The sequence below is a fragment of the Panicum hallii genome, chromosome 4 (assembly GCF_002211085.1).
Source record: "Panicum hallii strain FIL2 chromosome 4, PHallii_v3.1, whole genome shotgun sequence".
In the NCBI taxonomy this organism is placed as follows: domain Eukaryota; kingdom Viridiplantae; phylum Streptophyta; class Magnoliopsida; order Poales; family Poaceae; genus Panicum; species Panicum hallii.
Genome location: NC_038045.1, coordinates 51,840,577 through 51,856,916, shown reverse-complemented (window position 1 = coordinate 51,856,916; position 16,340 = coordinate 51,840,577). Strand labels below are relative to the sequence as shown.

The following is a 16,340-nucleotide window of genomic DNA, read 5'->3' as shown; positions in this document are numbered from 1 at the left end:
CTGCTTTAACCATCAGAATCAGATCCCTTACGGGGAACTCTGGTGGGCCTAACTGGATCGCTGATATTCTCCGCAACCCTAGAAATGGGCCAAATCCATGCGAATTACACGAAAGACTGGTTGTGTTTGAAGGATCCAGTCCAACTGCCAGCCTGAATTCCTTTTGTACGTGGTGGAAAATGCTCCTGCACTGGACATTTTAGCTGTCGATAGATCGGATACAAACGGTGAAGCAAAAGCCGTGGAAAAGTAGGTGGAGAGGAGGCAGAGCAGGCGGCTTCAGTTCACATAGCCTCCGGGATTTCATGTTTCTGTTACAACAGCTTCATCATGGACGACGAAACATCACTTGATTCCGTTTCATTCAGACCCTGAACAGATATGAAAAGTCACGCAGATACGAAGAAGATGATGCGATGACGACTCTATGGTTTCATCGCACTTTCAGCCCCTCACAATGGTGACTGCAGTACAATCTCGCTCCAACAGTAGGATCAAGTTCATGGACGGAGGGGGCAGCACAATCCAAGACTCGGATCATATGGCGTTCCAGTTAATCATTTAATCATTTATAGAGAGCAGTTGATCAGGAGCAATTATACCTTCTTTCTGACAGCAACAAAAATTCAGATGAAGACCATAGTATTTGATCCCATTTCCTTCTGACTCGGTACAGAGATTACAAGTTACAAATGTCTAAACGAATACGGCGAAAGAATTGCATGTAATAATATGATGTATTGTAACTGGAGACATCCATCCATATACGCTGTGAGCTACCCTGCCAACATCTACAACTCCTTTGCTTCTACATAAACATGCAGCTAATTTTGCAGGGGGCTCAGCAGCCAAAAGAATAAAGAATTACAACTACTAACAATTGAATCTTTCATCCTATCAAACTATAAAACAAAAGCTACGAATCTTTGTTTCTCCTTTGTTTTTTTTTTGTTTGTTCTTCTGGATGTATAAAAGAATTGTCAGACGGTATAATGAACTACGGAATGATCACTAACAGCAAAAGAACCAGCGAAAAACCCTGTTCTTTCTTCTTCACTTAACCTTCTTCCCCCATTCAGCTTTGCTGAGAATGGGATGCTGTGGTGGAGACGGACGCGGACACCGTGCTGCCTCCGCCGCCGCCGTCGCCCACCGGCGTCCATGCGGACACGGTGTACATCGGCTGGTCCAGCCACCGGAGCGTGAGGCCCTCGCCGTCGCCCTGCGCCTGCACGCTGTAGTTGCCAGGCGCGAACATCCTCGCGATCATGCGCGCCTGCGTCGCCTCCCGGTCGCCGATGCCGGCGTTCTGGAACCCGCCTTCCTCCATGCGCCGCTGCCACCCGGCGAAGCTCTCGTGCCGCTCGAAGCGGTCCGCGTCCTCGAACGCCACCGCGTTGCGGATCTCCCGCGCGAACATCTCCTCCGCCTTGACCCTCGCGGGGCTCGCGTCCGACAGCCCGGCGGCGTCCACGGCGTCGAACGCCGCGGCGTAGTACCGCAGCGCGCGCGCGAACCGCGCCTCCCACCGCCCGGAGTTGAGGGCGTCCTCGTGCTCGCCCAGGAGGAGGATGGCGGCGCCCGTGCTGCGCGCGAGCCCGAGGAAGTCGGCGAGCGCGGCTCCGGTGTCGTCGCGGAGCAGGCGGTGCGCGGTGAGGACGCAGTTCACGGCGACGCACTCGCCGCGCTTGACGTGGAGCATCCACAGGCGGACGTCCTCGAGCCGGTCCACCACGGCGTGGAACTCGAACGCGAGCCCGAGCGCGGCGGCCACGCGGCCCAGCCGCGCGCCGGTCTCCTGCAGCTCCTGCCTCGACTCGCCGACGCCGGTGATGCGCACGTGCGCCGGGGGGATCGCGCGCGTGGCGAGGCTCTGGAGCAGGCCTGGCCACTGGAGCCCCTGCTTGATGTCGAAGTCGATGACGTGAACGCGATCGTGGCCGTCGAACGCGCGGAGCATCCTCTCGTTGAGAGTGAAGTGCAGGAACCGCGGGATCGGGGTGATGGCGTTGAGGATCCGCAGCGCCGTGGCGTCGTCGTCGCCGACGGCGCCGTCGGTGAGCTCGCGCGGCGGGGTGACGTCGAACAGGTGCGGCCACGTGCGCACCACGCGGAGCGCGAGCGCCTCGGCGAAGTAGGCGGCCACGCGGTGCATCGGCGTGGGCCCCGCCGGCGAGGCCATCTCGCCGAGCCGCGCCAGGTAGTAGTTGGCGGCGTCGTGGTTGCGGGCGGCGAGGGAGTCGGCGCACGCGGTGAGCGCGACCACGAGCTCCATCGCCTCCCGCCCGGCCGCCCCCGGCGCCGGCACGCCGTTCCTCGCGTGCTGCTCGGGCGGCGGCACAGCGGACGAGCCGCCGTCCGTGCCGCCCGACGAGGCCGGCGAGTTGGACGGCGACTTGCTGAACTCCTCCTTCTTGGCCGCGGCCAGCGACGGCCCCGCGTGGGGGAACGCTGCGGCGCTCGGCACCAGGAAGACCTTCTCTTCCTCTGGCTCTTCGCCTTCGCCGCCGCCGGCTGCTTGCACTGTCCCTGCAATGGGTTGATGGAACCATACCTCATCCCCGTCGCCGCCCATTTTGGTCCGCTTGGCGCGGACGACGGGGCCTCCATACTCCTCACCGGCGCCCTCTTCATGGGCCCGCTTGACGGCTCTGCTGCTCCTCTCCCAGACGCCGCCGGCGCCATTGCCGCCGGGCTCCGGCTTGGCGCCCCATGACACCGCCTGGGTGACCGGCGGCGCCGGGTGGGCGCGGAAGGAGCAGGTGGCGCCGCCGCCGCCGTTCCTGGCGTCTCCGGCCGCGACGCGCGGGGCGCCGCCGCCGTCGCTGCGGTTGCTCCGCTTGGAGAAGCCGCAGGGGAGGATGTCGAATCGCTGCGCGGTGCTCATCTGATGCCTCGACGACGAGAAGGAGCAACCAGCCAACATCCCGGAGACGCGGCCGGATGCGTTGCGGCAAGAAGAACCTAGTCCTCTCCTCTCCTCCTCTGTGGCTTCCTCTTCGTCTTCGTCTTCCTCCTCCTGTTTGTTGATCCACTCCTCACTCTGCTCTCTCCCTCTCTGTCTCTCTCTGGTATGTGGCTACTGCTAGAGGATCTTGCAAGGTGAGCTGTATATGAATCGATGTACAAGAGAAAGAGGAGAACTCTAAAACCAGAGGATCTAGTCCGGGAACGTATTTGGTCAGCTTCCTTTGGGTAAAAAACAAGAGGAAAAAAAGAATTCAATGTCTATGAGGTGGCTATGTGTGTATGTTATGCTGTATATGCAGGAAAGAATCGGGGATTAGTACAAAAGAATCAAAGAATGTATTTTGGAGAAAGAACGGCCTAAAACATCTAGAAAGATCGGGCAACGGAAAGCATGCCGGGGCGGCTCACCGTCCGCAGAGCCCGCGCGGCGGCGACGACGACGGCGGCGGCGGAACCCAGCGAGCGGCAAGCAACGAACCCCAGCGCCTCCATTACTCGACGGAAAAGAACCAAAGAAAAAAAAAAGTCAGGAAGCTGGGGACGATGATGATCTAACAATGCAACATCGGATGCAATGCAGCGGCGATGGGGGATGATTGATTGTGTGTGTTCCTATTCCCTAATGGATCCTACTGCTACGACTCTACTGCTCCTCCTCCTCCTCTTGCCTCACCATGAGCACTCCTCTCCTCTCTCTCTCTCACTGTTGTGTGGTGGCTGGCTCTCTCCCTCTCTCTGGCTCTCTCTCGCCTCACTCCTCTCCCACTCGCTCTGGAGAAGGGGGGCAGGGAGAAGAAGCCCCGGGCCAGGGACGGAGACGGCCGTTCTGGCAGCGCGAATCACGAGGCGCCCGCGCGCGGCCGTCAGATCCGGACCGGACGGCTGGCGCGGCGTGGCGGGGGGTGGTCCGGGATGTGACCGTTGCCGCCCTCCTCCTGGTCAAGGCGAGGTGGTATGTGACCGTTGCCGCCGTGCGCCTAGCCCGTGAGGGTCAGGTGCGCGCCACGTGACCCGCCTCGCCTCCCCCTTGTTACCGTTGGGCTGCCCCACGCCGTCCACGTGGAAGCCGGCGTGGCCTCCGCAGGGCCCACGTGTGGCTGCCCGGTCGCGACGCGCGGGGCCCACCTCCGCGGGGCACGGCTCCGCCGACGTGTCTGCTGACGGTGCAGGACGGGGCGCACGCACGCGTGTCCCGTGGGGGGGCTGGCTCCCTTCAATGCTCCCGTGTTGCGTAAATGAGCTGCCCAGTTGGAGGATTACGTGGTGGTACAGGCGTACGACTCTTCTGGTAATTAAGTGCCAGCAGTGCACTCTATGTGTACATGCAACCATTTTGTTGGCACATGGCCACTACGTGTCTGCAAATTAAGTATTGTTTCTACAGTAATAGCCAAAAAAATACACTCACACAAAGCCACCAACGACACAACTGTATACCCGCTTCCATCCGTAGAGGCCCAACGGCCACGTATTGCATAGTTTCTCCCTCCTGTTCATCTTGCTCCGCGGTCCCAACGGCCATCCCAGCTCAGTCTTGCTTCACGGGCATTATTTGCATCGGTACCTAGCGGTTTAGTCCTATTCATTTCATTTCGTGTATGTTATTCTTAATTACTGTGATGACTTCGTCAGTTCGGAAGATTTGCCAGCTCAATCTTCGAAGATGCTCGTAAGGGTAGAATTTACGTACGTATGTTCATTGTTACATACTAATAATAACAAGGGCATGTTACAGTATAGTGTTCTTCGTGCTTTTGCTACCTCAAAGTTTGCCGTGGAAATATCGTGCATTCACGCTCTTCTTGATGGTTATGCTGGTGAACCACAATTTTCATGAATCATGCAGCAGTCATGAACGATCCTCATAACAAGCTCTTGGAACTACATGGGGTTTTGGCCTCTGGCTCCTTTTATAGTAGTGTCACGGTAAGCCAAGAGTCCTGGTGATCCATAGTGCATCTCATATGCATTAGTCAAATACTCGTCACATAAAAAAATGATTTAGTATAAAATGTGCTAGTGGTTAGTTGAGTGGTTGGTTCATGGGAATCATAGCGTTGGTGACGGAGGATATGGAGAAATACTACCAATCAACATCGGATTCCAACTTCTTCGCTCAAATATTTCATGCGTCTTTGTATGCTGTTTGCATCTTATATCCTACCGTTTTCTTTAAAATTAAGTTGGAACAAAGTGCCGTCCATGGCTTGAGAAAAAGTTCGATGCCCGAGGCAGAGGACCAACAAGAACGACAATTGACAACCAAGCTAGCATCCATGGCCCAACCATGGAAGATACCGCCGATCGTGCAGGAGCTGGCCGCCGGCCTGCAGGAGCCACCGGGCCGGTACGTGGTCCGCGACCAAGATCGTCCCGCCGCCGCCGCTGCCGCAGCCATGCCCGAGCCCATCCCTATCGTTGACCTCAGCCGTCTATCCGCTGCTGACGACGGCGGCGGCGCCGACGGCGAGGTTGCCAAGCTGCGGTGCGCTCTGCAGAACTGGGGCCTCTTCCTGGTAGAGTCTTTTTCTTCAATTTTCTGGTTGATCGATCCGACCGAGCTGATTTGGTTTCAGCCTCTGTCCAGGCTGTTGGTCACGGAATTGAGCCAGGATTCCTCGCCGAAATGATGCAAGTGACAAGGGGTTTCTTCAACCTCCCGACTGAGGAGAAGCAGAAGTACTCCAACCTGGTGAACGGCAAGGAGTTCAGGTTCGAAGGGTACGGCAACGACGTGGTGTTGTCGGAGGATCAGATCCTGGACTGGTGCGACAGGCTCTACCTGATCGTGGAGCCCGAGTCCCGGGTCGTCGGCAGCCTCTGGCCGGCGCGGCCTCCTGCGTTCAGCGCCGTCCTGCGCGAGTACACCGCCAGGTGCCGGCGCATCGCCGACGTCGTGCTCTCCAGCCTCGCCAGGCTGCTGGGCCTGCGCGAGGGCCGCTTCGTCGGCATGATGAACGAGGGCGTCGCCATGACGCACGCCAGGTTCAACTACTACCCGCGCTGCCCCAGGCCGGACCTCGTCCTCGGCCTGAAATCCCACTCCGACGCCTCGGTGATCACCGTCGTCCTCATCGACGACACCGTCGGCGGGCTACAGGTGCAGAAGCCGAACGATGGCGGCGGCGTCTGGTACGACGTGCCCATCGTTCCCAGCGCGTTGCTCGTCAACGTTGGGGACGCAATAGAGGTATCTGCAGGTTGCGACTATGTTACTCCGATTCTTTCTGCTTGCTTGACACCTTACGGGCACGCAATTCTTGCAGATAATGAGCAACGGATTCTTCACGAGCCCCGTGCACAGGGCGGTGGCGAACGCGGAGCACGACCGGCTGTCGCTGGCGATGTTCTACACGCTGGACCCGGAGAAGGAGATCGAGCCGCTGCCGGAGCTGGTGGACGAGAAGAGGCCGAGGCGGTACGGGAAGACGACGACCAAGGACTACCTAGCGGTGCTGTTCGAGAGGTTCGCCGGAGGGGCACGAGCCATGGACACTGTCAAGATCTCAACAGCTGAACTTGATTCTGGATCAGGGAGTGAGGATGGTTGATGATCGATTCCCTGTGAAGATAGTGAAGCACTGGCCGTCTGCATATGCAGGTTGCTCTGCTTTTCCATCATGTCCCTACTTGTTCAGGATTTGGATAAATAAAAAAGGATGTTGGTTATTGCTTTTGTGCTAGAACCATTTCCATTTTTATAGTTCAGTTCGGTTCTGTTCCGTAGCTGGAGCATGAAATGTGTTGATGGAATTCCACCAAGTAGACCATTGCCCTAAGTTGCTTCAAATCGGCATAGGCAGCTCCTGCATGCTAACATCCGACAGGGAAGAAACCAAGGGCACAAGGTTTAACTGAAACTTGTTGCTGTTTCTTGCCTACCAATCTCTATGACTCTATCTGCTCTGCCTCCTGTACAAGCTCAGTTCGCTCGTCCGCGTTCGCATTCAACAGCGCCTCCTGCTCTCGAGCGTTCATCCCTCTACATCGCGCGTAGCTTCTGCTGCAACTCTGCAAGCGAGCGGCGTCCAGCTGCAACGCCCGCCTGCGCTGAGTCACCGAATCACCGAGTGAAATGTGGAGCCGCAGAACCTCAGACATGGCTTCTCTGGCCATGTTTGCACGCGCGGAAACCGGACCGGAGCTCGCGGGCGTGAAGTTCCATGGCCGCCGCCGCCGCCGCCCTCCATCTATCATCTATCTCGTCTCCTCCCTTGTTCTCGTTCGAATGCGGGCCAGCGTTCGGGATGCTTAGGACTACGGTGCGTGCAGCGGCGGTGGCCTGAGCACCAAGCCGGGGTTATGGGATCCCGCAGCCGGCCGTGGCGGCAGCGGCGGCGGGGGGGTTTCGCCGTCGCCGGGATATTTTTTGTTTGCAGAAAATCCCCTGCAGCCAATCCAACATCTACATAAAACCCCCTAAATCGGATCGCGATTAATAATCGCGATCCAATAATTTACATAAAAACCCCTATAACGGATTATATTTTGTAAAAACGTCCTTCCACTCTTTCCCCCACCATGGCGGCTCCCGCTTGGGTTTCCCTCCCGTCCGGCGACGGCCTCAATGGAGTTGGCTCCTCCTTGAGATCTCTCCTCCCCATTTTCCCGTTGTATCTCAACTCCAATACCTTCTAAGTTCCGCCATTGATTTGCAAAATCGGCATCCTTGCCGTCGCAGTGTGTGCCCTGCCTCCGCTCTGGCCAGAATTTGGCGCCGTAGGTACTCCAAGCTGCTGATGCCTGACGGTGCTGGTGATAGACAGGTACGGAGACGGAGCTCCCCTTGATCTCGTCGAGGCTAACGGGGTTCTTGCCCATTTTGATTGCGAGGGACAACAGCACGGCCATGTACGCCAAGATATTTGCATTGTCCCAAACGGGCCAAAGTCATGGTCCTGCATTATTCTTGCTCAGTTGCTTTGTTCTTGAGATTCAGAAAAAAGATGCTCAAACTTCGGTAGTTCGGTCAGATAGCAGAGATCGCTGATCCTGACATATTAGGCAAGTACTGTATTATCTTCACTGAATGTATGCTATACCTTGCCAAATGTATGGATCTCCTTTCTTCTTGTCGAACTGATAGTCAGCGATTAGCACCACCTTCTTCTTTTTTTCTTTTGATCACTGAAAATTTGATGGACTGATAGATAAAATGACTTTTAGTTTATCATAATATAATTCCTGAAAAAAATCAATTTCTAAAGGAAGCGAAACAGAGAAAAATGGAGCTAAAATTGGATGCATAAAGAAATCCCAAAATTAAAATGAAAACCAATGATTCTGAATGTTAAATTCAAATGTGTGTATGAATCGAGGGCTGCAAAGTTCTTAGCTGAATTCGTCACTCAAGGATAACATCTTGATGCATTGCTCATGAGGAAACCTTTTGGCATGACTTCTGCTCAACTGTAAATTTTTGTCCTTACTTCACTGAACATTCACTTTCTCTTGGGAAAATATCATGTTGCTGTTACCCAATGATCATGCCTTTAATTTCATAGCACCAGAGCCTTACAGCCTTTTGTGTATGTGTTATCCAGCTGCCTTCCATTAGGGCATGAGATGATGTGAAACTTTGGATCTATTCAAATAATTATATTATGAAGTTTAAGAGATTAAGCCCGTCTTGTCTCTTATTTGTTTTGTTTATCTCTTGTTTATCCCGTTTAAATAGGAGATAGAGCTAACCAACACAGAGAGGATCTACTCGAGATCAGTTTGGGTGTGATCCCTCGGAGGGGGTTGGTTAGCATCTTTGTAACCCTGGCCTCTTGGATATATAAGGGAGGTCAGGGACCCCCCTCAAAACAGAAGATCATTGGGTCATTCTATACAGAAGGCAATAAAAACCATACAGGACGTAGGGTGTTACGCTCCGTGCGGCCCGAACCTGTCTAAGTCTTGTGTTCCTTGCACCTTCGAGTTCCTGATCTCGGCGTCCCCTCACCCAAAACTTACCACCTTGGGTATACCCCGCGGTGGGCAGCCGGTTAAACACCGACAGCTGGCGCGCCAGGTAGGGGTGCACGTCGAAGATCCACCGGCGAGCTCGATGGCATCGTTCGGATTCATCAGATCAGTTCCCTCTCAGGGTACGACGTTCGTTTTTGGTTCATGGGTCTGCATCGCAGATGGCGCGGGCAGTTTCCGGCGATTCCTCGTCGACATGAAGCCAAAAACCTCCGCTGCGGATCTCCGCAGCGACCTTGACAAGTTCGTCGACGGGCTCGACAACTTGCCGCTCCACGCTTCCACAGCACAGATCGAGTTGGAGTCCGATCTAGCTTCGACTTCTTCTGGTATTGCGTCAACTCCCCCTGGTTTGGATTCGTTCCAATCTAGGGACCAGCACAACCGATATCAACTCGGTTTGTGCGATTTGGCCACTAACCTTCAGGAGGCCCACGACTCTGGGTCCTTCTCCATGTCTGAGAAGGACCTGGACTTGTTACTCCAGACCGGAAAGCTTGAGGCCACCGCGTGTCGGGGGGCTTCGGGTTGTTCCGGTACCGGTGATCTGGTGGTCACCCCCCTGCCGGAGGGGCACGTGGTGTACTGGAGGGGCATGACGCCCCCCAAACTACTCGAGGCAGAGGGCCGACTCGTGGCCCACCTCGAGCCCTTGCCTTTTCAAGAAGGCAGGCCGTTGGCCACCGAGGCTGAGGGGTCGACCGAACTAGTCGACGAAAGTTCTCATGAGCTTTCATCCCGCCAGGTGCTGATGGCCGAAGAAGGCGAGGACGATGGGGATTTTCCCATCGACAACTTTGAAGCGGTCTCCGAGGATGAGATCACAGCCAACGTCGGCGACGAAAACGACGCCGATCGTGAAGCGCGGAGGGCCAGAAACAGGGCCCGCACAATCCGGCGGAGGAGGGCCAACGAGCGTAGGAGATCTATGCATCGTGAGCTCGATCCTGAGTTCGCCGCCGTCAGCGAACGGGGGTTTCGGACTCCGGTGGCCAACATCGCCAGGGTTACGGCTATCCTCGAGCGCAGCCATGACCCGGAGGTACGTCAAGCACTCTTGTACGCGCAGAGGGCTTGGATCCAGTTGGATCAACACAACCCGGCGCTTACCATCAGGGGGGAGCGTGTGGGTGAAAGTCGAAGTCAGAACCACAGCCGAGCGGCTGGCGGCTGTCCTCGACGTCAACCCAGCAACGACAACGCTTGCGGGAGCCAGACCCCTGGCGGGAGGCAGCAGCCACCGCAAGGGGGTCAGCCACGACAAGCCCATCATCGACTCCCTCCGGAGGATCTGCGCCAACACATCAATGAAGGCCGCGATGCGCGCACCGTGATTTCTTCCAGGCACAAGACCCGTGAAGAAGTTGAGAATGAAGGTACTGATTGTAGCGATCGATTTCCTGCTTTTTCCGCTCGTTTCAGCAGCTACAAGTACCCGGAGGGCTTCAAGCCGATTGGCATCACCAAGTACGACGGCAAGCAGGCTCCCCAGCAGTGGCTTCGTTGCTACTCCACAGCCATTGACGTCGCGGGGGGCTCAAATATCACCAAAGTCGTCTACTTCCCGATGGCTTTGGACCCTGCGCCGCTCACTTGGCTGGAGAGCCTCGGCAGCAACACAATTGACTCCTGGGAACGGCTTAAGAAAGTCTTCATCGACAATTTCCAGGGAGCGATCGCTCGTGCAGGTACTCGACATGATCTTGCTCAGTGCAAGCAAGAACGTAACGAGCTCCTGCGATCCTACACGCGTCGCTTCTTCGACGTCCGCGCCACTATCGCGAACATCTCGGAAGAAGACATCATCGACTGTTTCTACAACGGCATCACCGACCCTAGCATCTACAGGGATTTCGGGCGGAACAGGCCAAAGACTGTTGCGGGCCTTCGTGACATGATGCACGATTGGTCCGAACAAGAGGAGAAGATGCGGGAGCGGTTCCCGCGGCGTCAAGATAATAATTTGCGGCGCTCAAACGACAACCGCAACGACACAAGCCAGCGGGACTTTTCGGGTTCACTCCGAAAACGAAAGCCAGATAATGTTATCGCGGCTATCGATCGTCCCTCGCGGGGCAAGAAGTCGACGACGCAGGAGGAGTTCGAGAAGCTCCTGCAGAAGAAGTGCCCATGGCATCCGGGCGCTAGCCACGCCGCCATTGACTGTTACCACCTTCGGAGGATGTTCAGTAACACCGGTGGTGGAAAGAAGAGTAAGAAGCCTGCCGACAAAGAACCCGAGGATGACGATCACGACGACCAGGGGCGTAATCCGAAGTTTCAGGATGCCTCGAAGGTCGTCAACGTTATCTTCGGCGGTGATGAGGATTTCGGTTCCAGGAGGGACCAGAAGCTGCTTCTTCGTGAGATCTTGTCCGTCGAGCCGGCGGTACCACGGCCGCTCCGTTGGTCGGAGGTCCCCATCTCATTTTCTCGCGACGATCAATGGACGAGCTTCTCGGAGCCCGGTAAGTTCCCATTGGTTCTGGATCCCGTGGTGGCGGAGGTCAAGCTCACCAAGGTCCTCATCGATGGCGGAAGCGGGCTCAATCTCATCTTCGTCAGTACCTTGAAGAAGATGGGTCTGGATTTCAAGGATATGCTGGTGCCCAGCAAGTCTCCCTTCTACGGGATCGTCCCAGGTAATGCGGCGCACCCGCTTGGCACGGTGGTCCTCCCAGTCACCTTTGGCACGCGGGAGAATTATCGTACCGAGTTTATCAAGTTTGAGGTGGCTACTTTTGATTCCTCTTACCACGCAATATTGGGTCGTCCGGCACTAGCTAAGTTCATGGCAGTGCCGCACTATGTTTATCTGCTTCTTAAGATGCCAGGGCTCGGTGGAGTGCTCACCCTCCGTGGCGACTTGAAGAAGTCATATGACTGCAACCAGGAGGCGATCCAATATGCTTCGACTACTCGTGTGCCAGATGCTTCGGGAGAAGTACTCGCGGCTGCGCAGCAGCTTTCCCAGTCTGGGCTGGAAATTCCCTCCAAGAAGGCCAGCAAGTCGAGCATCCAGTCGACTGATGGCGTGGCCCTCAAGTCGATCCAACTCCAGGAGGGAGATCCGTCTAAGACCGCCGTCGTTGGCGCGGGCTTAGGCGACAAATAGGAACTCGCGCTCGTCAGCTTTCTTCGGGCTAACCGAGACATATTCGCATGGAAACCTGCGGACATGCCAGGGGTGCCCAGGGAGTTGATCGAGCATGCTTTGAATGTAGACCCGAAGGCCACGCCCAAAAAGCAACGCCTCCGGAGGTTTGCCCACGACAAGCGTGAGGCCATCAAACGAGAGATCGCTAAACTTCTCGCGGCTGGATTCATTAAAGAAGTAATCCATCCAGAGTGGGTAGCGAATCCCGTTCTTGTAAAGAAAAAAAATAATGAATGGAGAATGTGTGTCGACTACACTGATCTCAACAAGCATTGCCCAAAAGATCATTTTGGGCTGCCGCGTATTGACCAAGTTGTCGACTCAACAGCCGGCTGCGTCCTTCTTTGTTTCCTTGATTGTTACTCAGGCTATCACCAGATCGCGCTTAAGGAGGAGGACCAAATCAAGACTGCCTTCATCACCCCGTACGGGACCTACGCTTACAAAACAATGTCCTTCGGGTTGAAGAATGCGGGAGCAACTTACCAACGCGCGATCCAGATGTGTTTCGCGGATCAGCTGCACCGGAACGTCGAGGCCTACGTGGACGACGTGGTCATCAAGACCAGGGAGTCCAATAACTTGATCACAGATCTGGAAGAAACTTTTAGCAGTCTACGCAGATATCGGTGGAAACTCAATCCCACCAAATGCGTCTTTGGAGTACCTTCAGGGAAACTGCTCGGGTTCATTGTTAGCAACCGGGGCATCGAAGCCAACCCTGTAAAGATCACGGCCATTACTGATATGGAGGCTCCGGCCACAGTCAAGGATGTGCAGAAGCTGACAGGTTGTATGACGGCCTTGAACAGGTTCATCTCCCGACTCGGGGAGAGAGGACTACCTTTCTTCAAGCTCCTAAAACGCCAAGACAGATTCCAATGGACGGAGGAGGCCGAGCGGGCCCTACAAGACCTGAAAACTCATCTCCAGTCGCCTCCGATCCTCACCGCTCCGCTACCAGAAGAGGACCTACTACTCTACATTGCGGCAACAACCCATGTTGTCAGCAGCGCTATTGTAGTCGAGCGAGGCGAAGAAGGCCATGCGTTTGGAGTGCAGAGGCCCGTCTACTTCGTCAGCGAGGTCCTCTCCGAGTCAAAGGTACGGTACCCAGCAGTTCAAAAGCTCTTATATGCAATTTTAATCACATCAAGGAAGTTGCGCCATTACTTCGACGACTACAAGATCACTGTGGTTACGGATTTCCCGCTGGCGGATATTCTTCATAATCAAGATGCCACGGGACGCATATCTAAGTGGGCAGTGGAACTGGGGGCTCTGTCAATCGACTTCAAGCCACGCACTGCAATCAAGTCACAGGCTCTAGTCGACTTCATGGCTGAATGGAGGGAGAATCAAGTCCCAACCCCAGTGGACAAGCCAGAGCACTGGACCATGTACTTTGATGGATCCCTCAAGCTCGATGGCGGGGGTGCTGGTGTCTTGCTTATCTCCCCACGAGGTGAGCAGTTGAAATACGTCCTTCAGATCCTGTGGGCGGTATCCAACAATGAAGCCGAGTATGAAGCCTTGCTTCACGGGCTTCGTTTGGCGATATCACTAGGGATCAAGCGACTACTTGTATATGGCGACTCTCTTCTTGTCGTTCAGCAGGTCAATAAGGAATGGGATTGCAACAAGGAGACGATGGAGGCATACGTTCAGGAAGTGTGCAAGCTGGAAAGCAAGTTCTCCGGCTTGGAGGTCCACCATGTGTTACGAGAACACAACGTTGGTGCAGATATCCTGTCCAAACTGGGGTCAACACGCGCTCAAGTCCCACAGGGAGTCTTCGTCCAGGAGCTCGCTCAGCCATCCACCAAGCCTTCTCCGCCGGTAACCATCGACTCGGGTCCCCAACGACCCGACCGAGAGGTTCTGATGCTGGGGGAGGATTGGCGAGCGGCCTTTATCGACTTCATCCAAGACCAACGGCTACCGGCGGGAATCGACGCCAAGAGCGCAGAAGCGGCACGCATCTCGCGAAGGAGCAAGGGCTTCGCCCTGGTCAAAGGCAAGCTCTACAGGCGTGGCGCTCGGTCAGGAGTTCTCATGAAGTGCGTCACGAAGGAGGACGGTCATGACATATTGCGGGAGATTCACGAAGGCGTCTGCGGCAACCATGCGGCATCAAGAACGCTGGTTGGGAAAGCGTACAGGGCTGGTTTCTGGTGGCCCACCGCAGTCACCGACGCGGAGGATCTCGTGCGTAGGTGCCAAAATTGTCAATTCTTCGGCAAACAGACACATGTTCCGGCCCATAGCCTCATCACTATACCGCCATCTTGGCCGTTCGCTTGTTGGAGTCTCGACATGATCGGGCCCTTCACGACGGCGCCAGGCGGTTTTACCCATGTGTTGGTGGCTATCGACAAGTTTACGAAGTGGATCGAGTACAAGCCAATCGCCAAGCTCACGCCAGATCGGGTTGTTGATTTCATCTCAGATATCTTGTACCGTTTTGGTTTCCCCAACACCATCATCACGGACTTGGGGTCAAATTTCACGGCCAACCAGTTCTGGGAATTCTGCGAGAATGCCTGCATCGAAGTTAAGTATGTCTCAGTTGCCCACCCGCGGGCCAACGGACAAGTCGAGCGGGCGAACGGCTTGATAATCGACGGCCTCAAGAAGCGGCTATATGACGAGAACAGCAAGAAGGGAGGAAAATGGGTACACGAGCTGCCGCATGTAGTCTGGGGGCTTCGGACTCAGCCGTCCAAAGCCACAGGCCAAACACCTTTCTTCCTCGTATATGGATCCGAAGCCATTTTACCAGCCGATATCATGTGGAAGTCCCCGAGGGTCGAAATGTACAATGAAGGCGAGGCGGACGAGGCGCGGCAGCTAGAGCTCGACTCTGTAGAGGAGGCTCGTTGCACCGCTCTTGTCCAGTCAGCCCGGTACCTACAGGGGATCCGCCGATACCATGATCGCAACGTCAAGGAGCGGTCATTCAGTGTTGGCGACTTGGTCTTGCGTCGTATCCAGGACGAATCTGGCCTACACAAGCTCAACTCAAGGTGGGAGGGCCCGTTCGTCGTCAAGCAGGTCACACGGCCAGGGTCGTATCGACTACAGTGCCCCGAAGGCCAGGACATCCCAAATTCCTGGAACGTCCAACACCTGCGTAAGTTCTACCCGTAAGCAAATGCCCGGTGATATCCGAATTCCCCGGGGGCTTGAAGCTCTCCTTTCCTCGATTCATATTGGAGGCTTCGAGCCACAATATTCGGGTTGAACACTCCTTCTCCGGCGACAACAGCCACGGCCACGGGCGAAACTCTCGTGTAAGCTGGCTACTCGTCGTGAATAAAGTTATGACTACATTCACAACTTATCGACTTCATTTTTTGTCGAACCATCTGCTCCGGCTAAAACTCCTCGATATATCGAGTTCCGCCACGACCTTAGGTGGTCGCACGCGACTGAAGTCGCACCTTGTCCAACTCAGTTGATCCGCTCGACTGGCTAAAAAAACAGCGCGTTGGAAAGGCTCGCATAAAAAGCCACCTCGACTACATCATGAGTGGCTGCACTCAGAACAGTCATGTTTTTGCCGAAAGAATGGCCAAAACGCGGGCAACGACCGCACCTGCTCCTAACAGCTCGATCCGTCCGCCCGGGTCTCACCCAGCTTACGGAGCACGCTCATAAGCACGAGCGTTTTCGACTACAATCAGAGTCACCGCACTTGAGCTAGTCCTAACTTTTCCGCCCTACGCACGGCACCCCCGCGACGATGCTCGCGTTATTCCCTAACAGGTCTAGACCCGCTCGATCGAGTTGTGGCTACTCTGTTAGACGAATTCTAGCTGCCCTTCGGGTCGTTGCACCCAAGGACGCGTCTCTACTTGAGTCTCGTAAGCCTGGATCCCAATTCAGCTAAGACATGCAAACACGTAGAGATGTCAGGGAATCATTTACATAAGAGAATGATTAAGTGTCTCATACACCCTAATCCTGCAGTACATTGTGTTACAATCTGTTCTGCTACAGGTTGGGCCTCTTGCAGGTACTCCTCGAACCGCTCGTCCGAGCAGTCCGCCGCCATCCCTTGCGCGAAGATGCTCAGCTGCGCGGTCGGCACGAAGGACTTGACGTACGCAAGGGCGTTGCTTACGCAAGCGACTGGAGCTTCGGATAAGAACTTGAGCATCTTTTTCGGGGCTTCACGGAGCCGTCCCAGCAGGGGCCGCGGGCCGGCCTCGCCTTCTTCGGGCGGGTCCACCATGTC

The 16,340-nt window shown here is 55.5% G+C and overlaps 2 protein-coding genes across 2 annotated transcripts; one reads left to right on the top strand and one right to left on the bottom strand.

The window, feature by feature from the left end:
- Nucleotides 1–625: 625 nt before the first annotated feature.
- Nucleotides 626–3,725, bottom strand: LOC112889834 (protein DWARF AND LOW-TILLERING). The gene has a single exon (XM_025956608.1). The coding sequence runs from the start codon at nucleotides 2,924–2,926 to the stop codon at nucleotides 1,076–1,078; it is 1,851 nt and encodes a 616-aa protein (XP_025812393.1). The 5' UTR covers nucleotides 2,927–3,725; the 3' UTR covers nucleotides 626–1,075.
- Nucleotides 3,726–5,188: 1,463 nt separating this feature from the next.
- LOC112890759 (protein SRG1-like) lies at nucleotides 5,189–6,632 on the top strand. The gene is made up of 3 exons (XM_025957615.1): nucleotides 5,189–5,486; nucleotides 5,558–6,160; nucleotides 6,237–6,632. The coding sequence occupies exons 1-3, from the start codon at nucleotides 5,193–5,195 to the stop codon at nucleotides 6,519–6,521; spliced, it is 1,182 nt and encodes a 393-aa protein (XP_025813400.1). The 5' UTR covers nucleotides 5,189–5,192; the 3' UTR covers nucleotides 6,522–6,632.
- The last annotated feature ends 9,708 nt before the right edge of the window (nucleotides 6,633–16,340 follow it).

Excerpts from the sequence above, each read along its gene's own strand:
- LOC112889834 (XM_025956608.1), bottom strand. The coding sequence starts at position 2,926 with ATGTTGGCTGGTTGCTCCTTCTCGTCGTCGAGGCATCAGATGAGCACC.
- LOC112890759 (XM_025957615.1), top strand. The coding sequence starts at position 5,193 with ATGCCCGAGGCAGAGGACCAACAAGAACGACAATTGACAACCAAGCTA. Across the intron at positions 5,487-5,557 it reads AGAACTGGGGCCTCTTCCTG|GCTGTTGGTCACGGAATTGA; the intron begins GTAGAGTCTTTT and ends GCCTCTGTCCAG. Across the intron at positions 6,161-6,236 it reads ACGTTGGGGACGCAATAGAG|ATAATGAGCAACGGATTCTT; the intron begins GTATCTGCAGGT and ends CAATTCTTGCAG.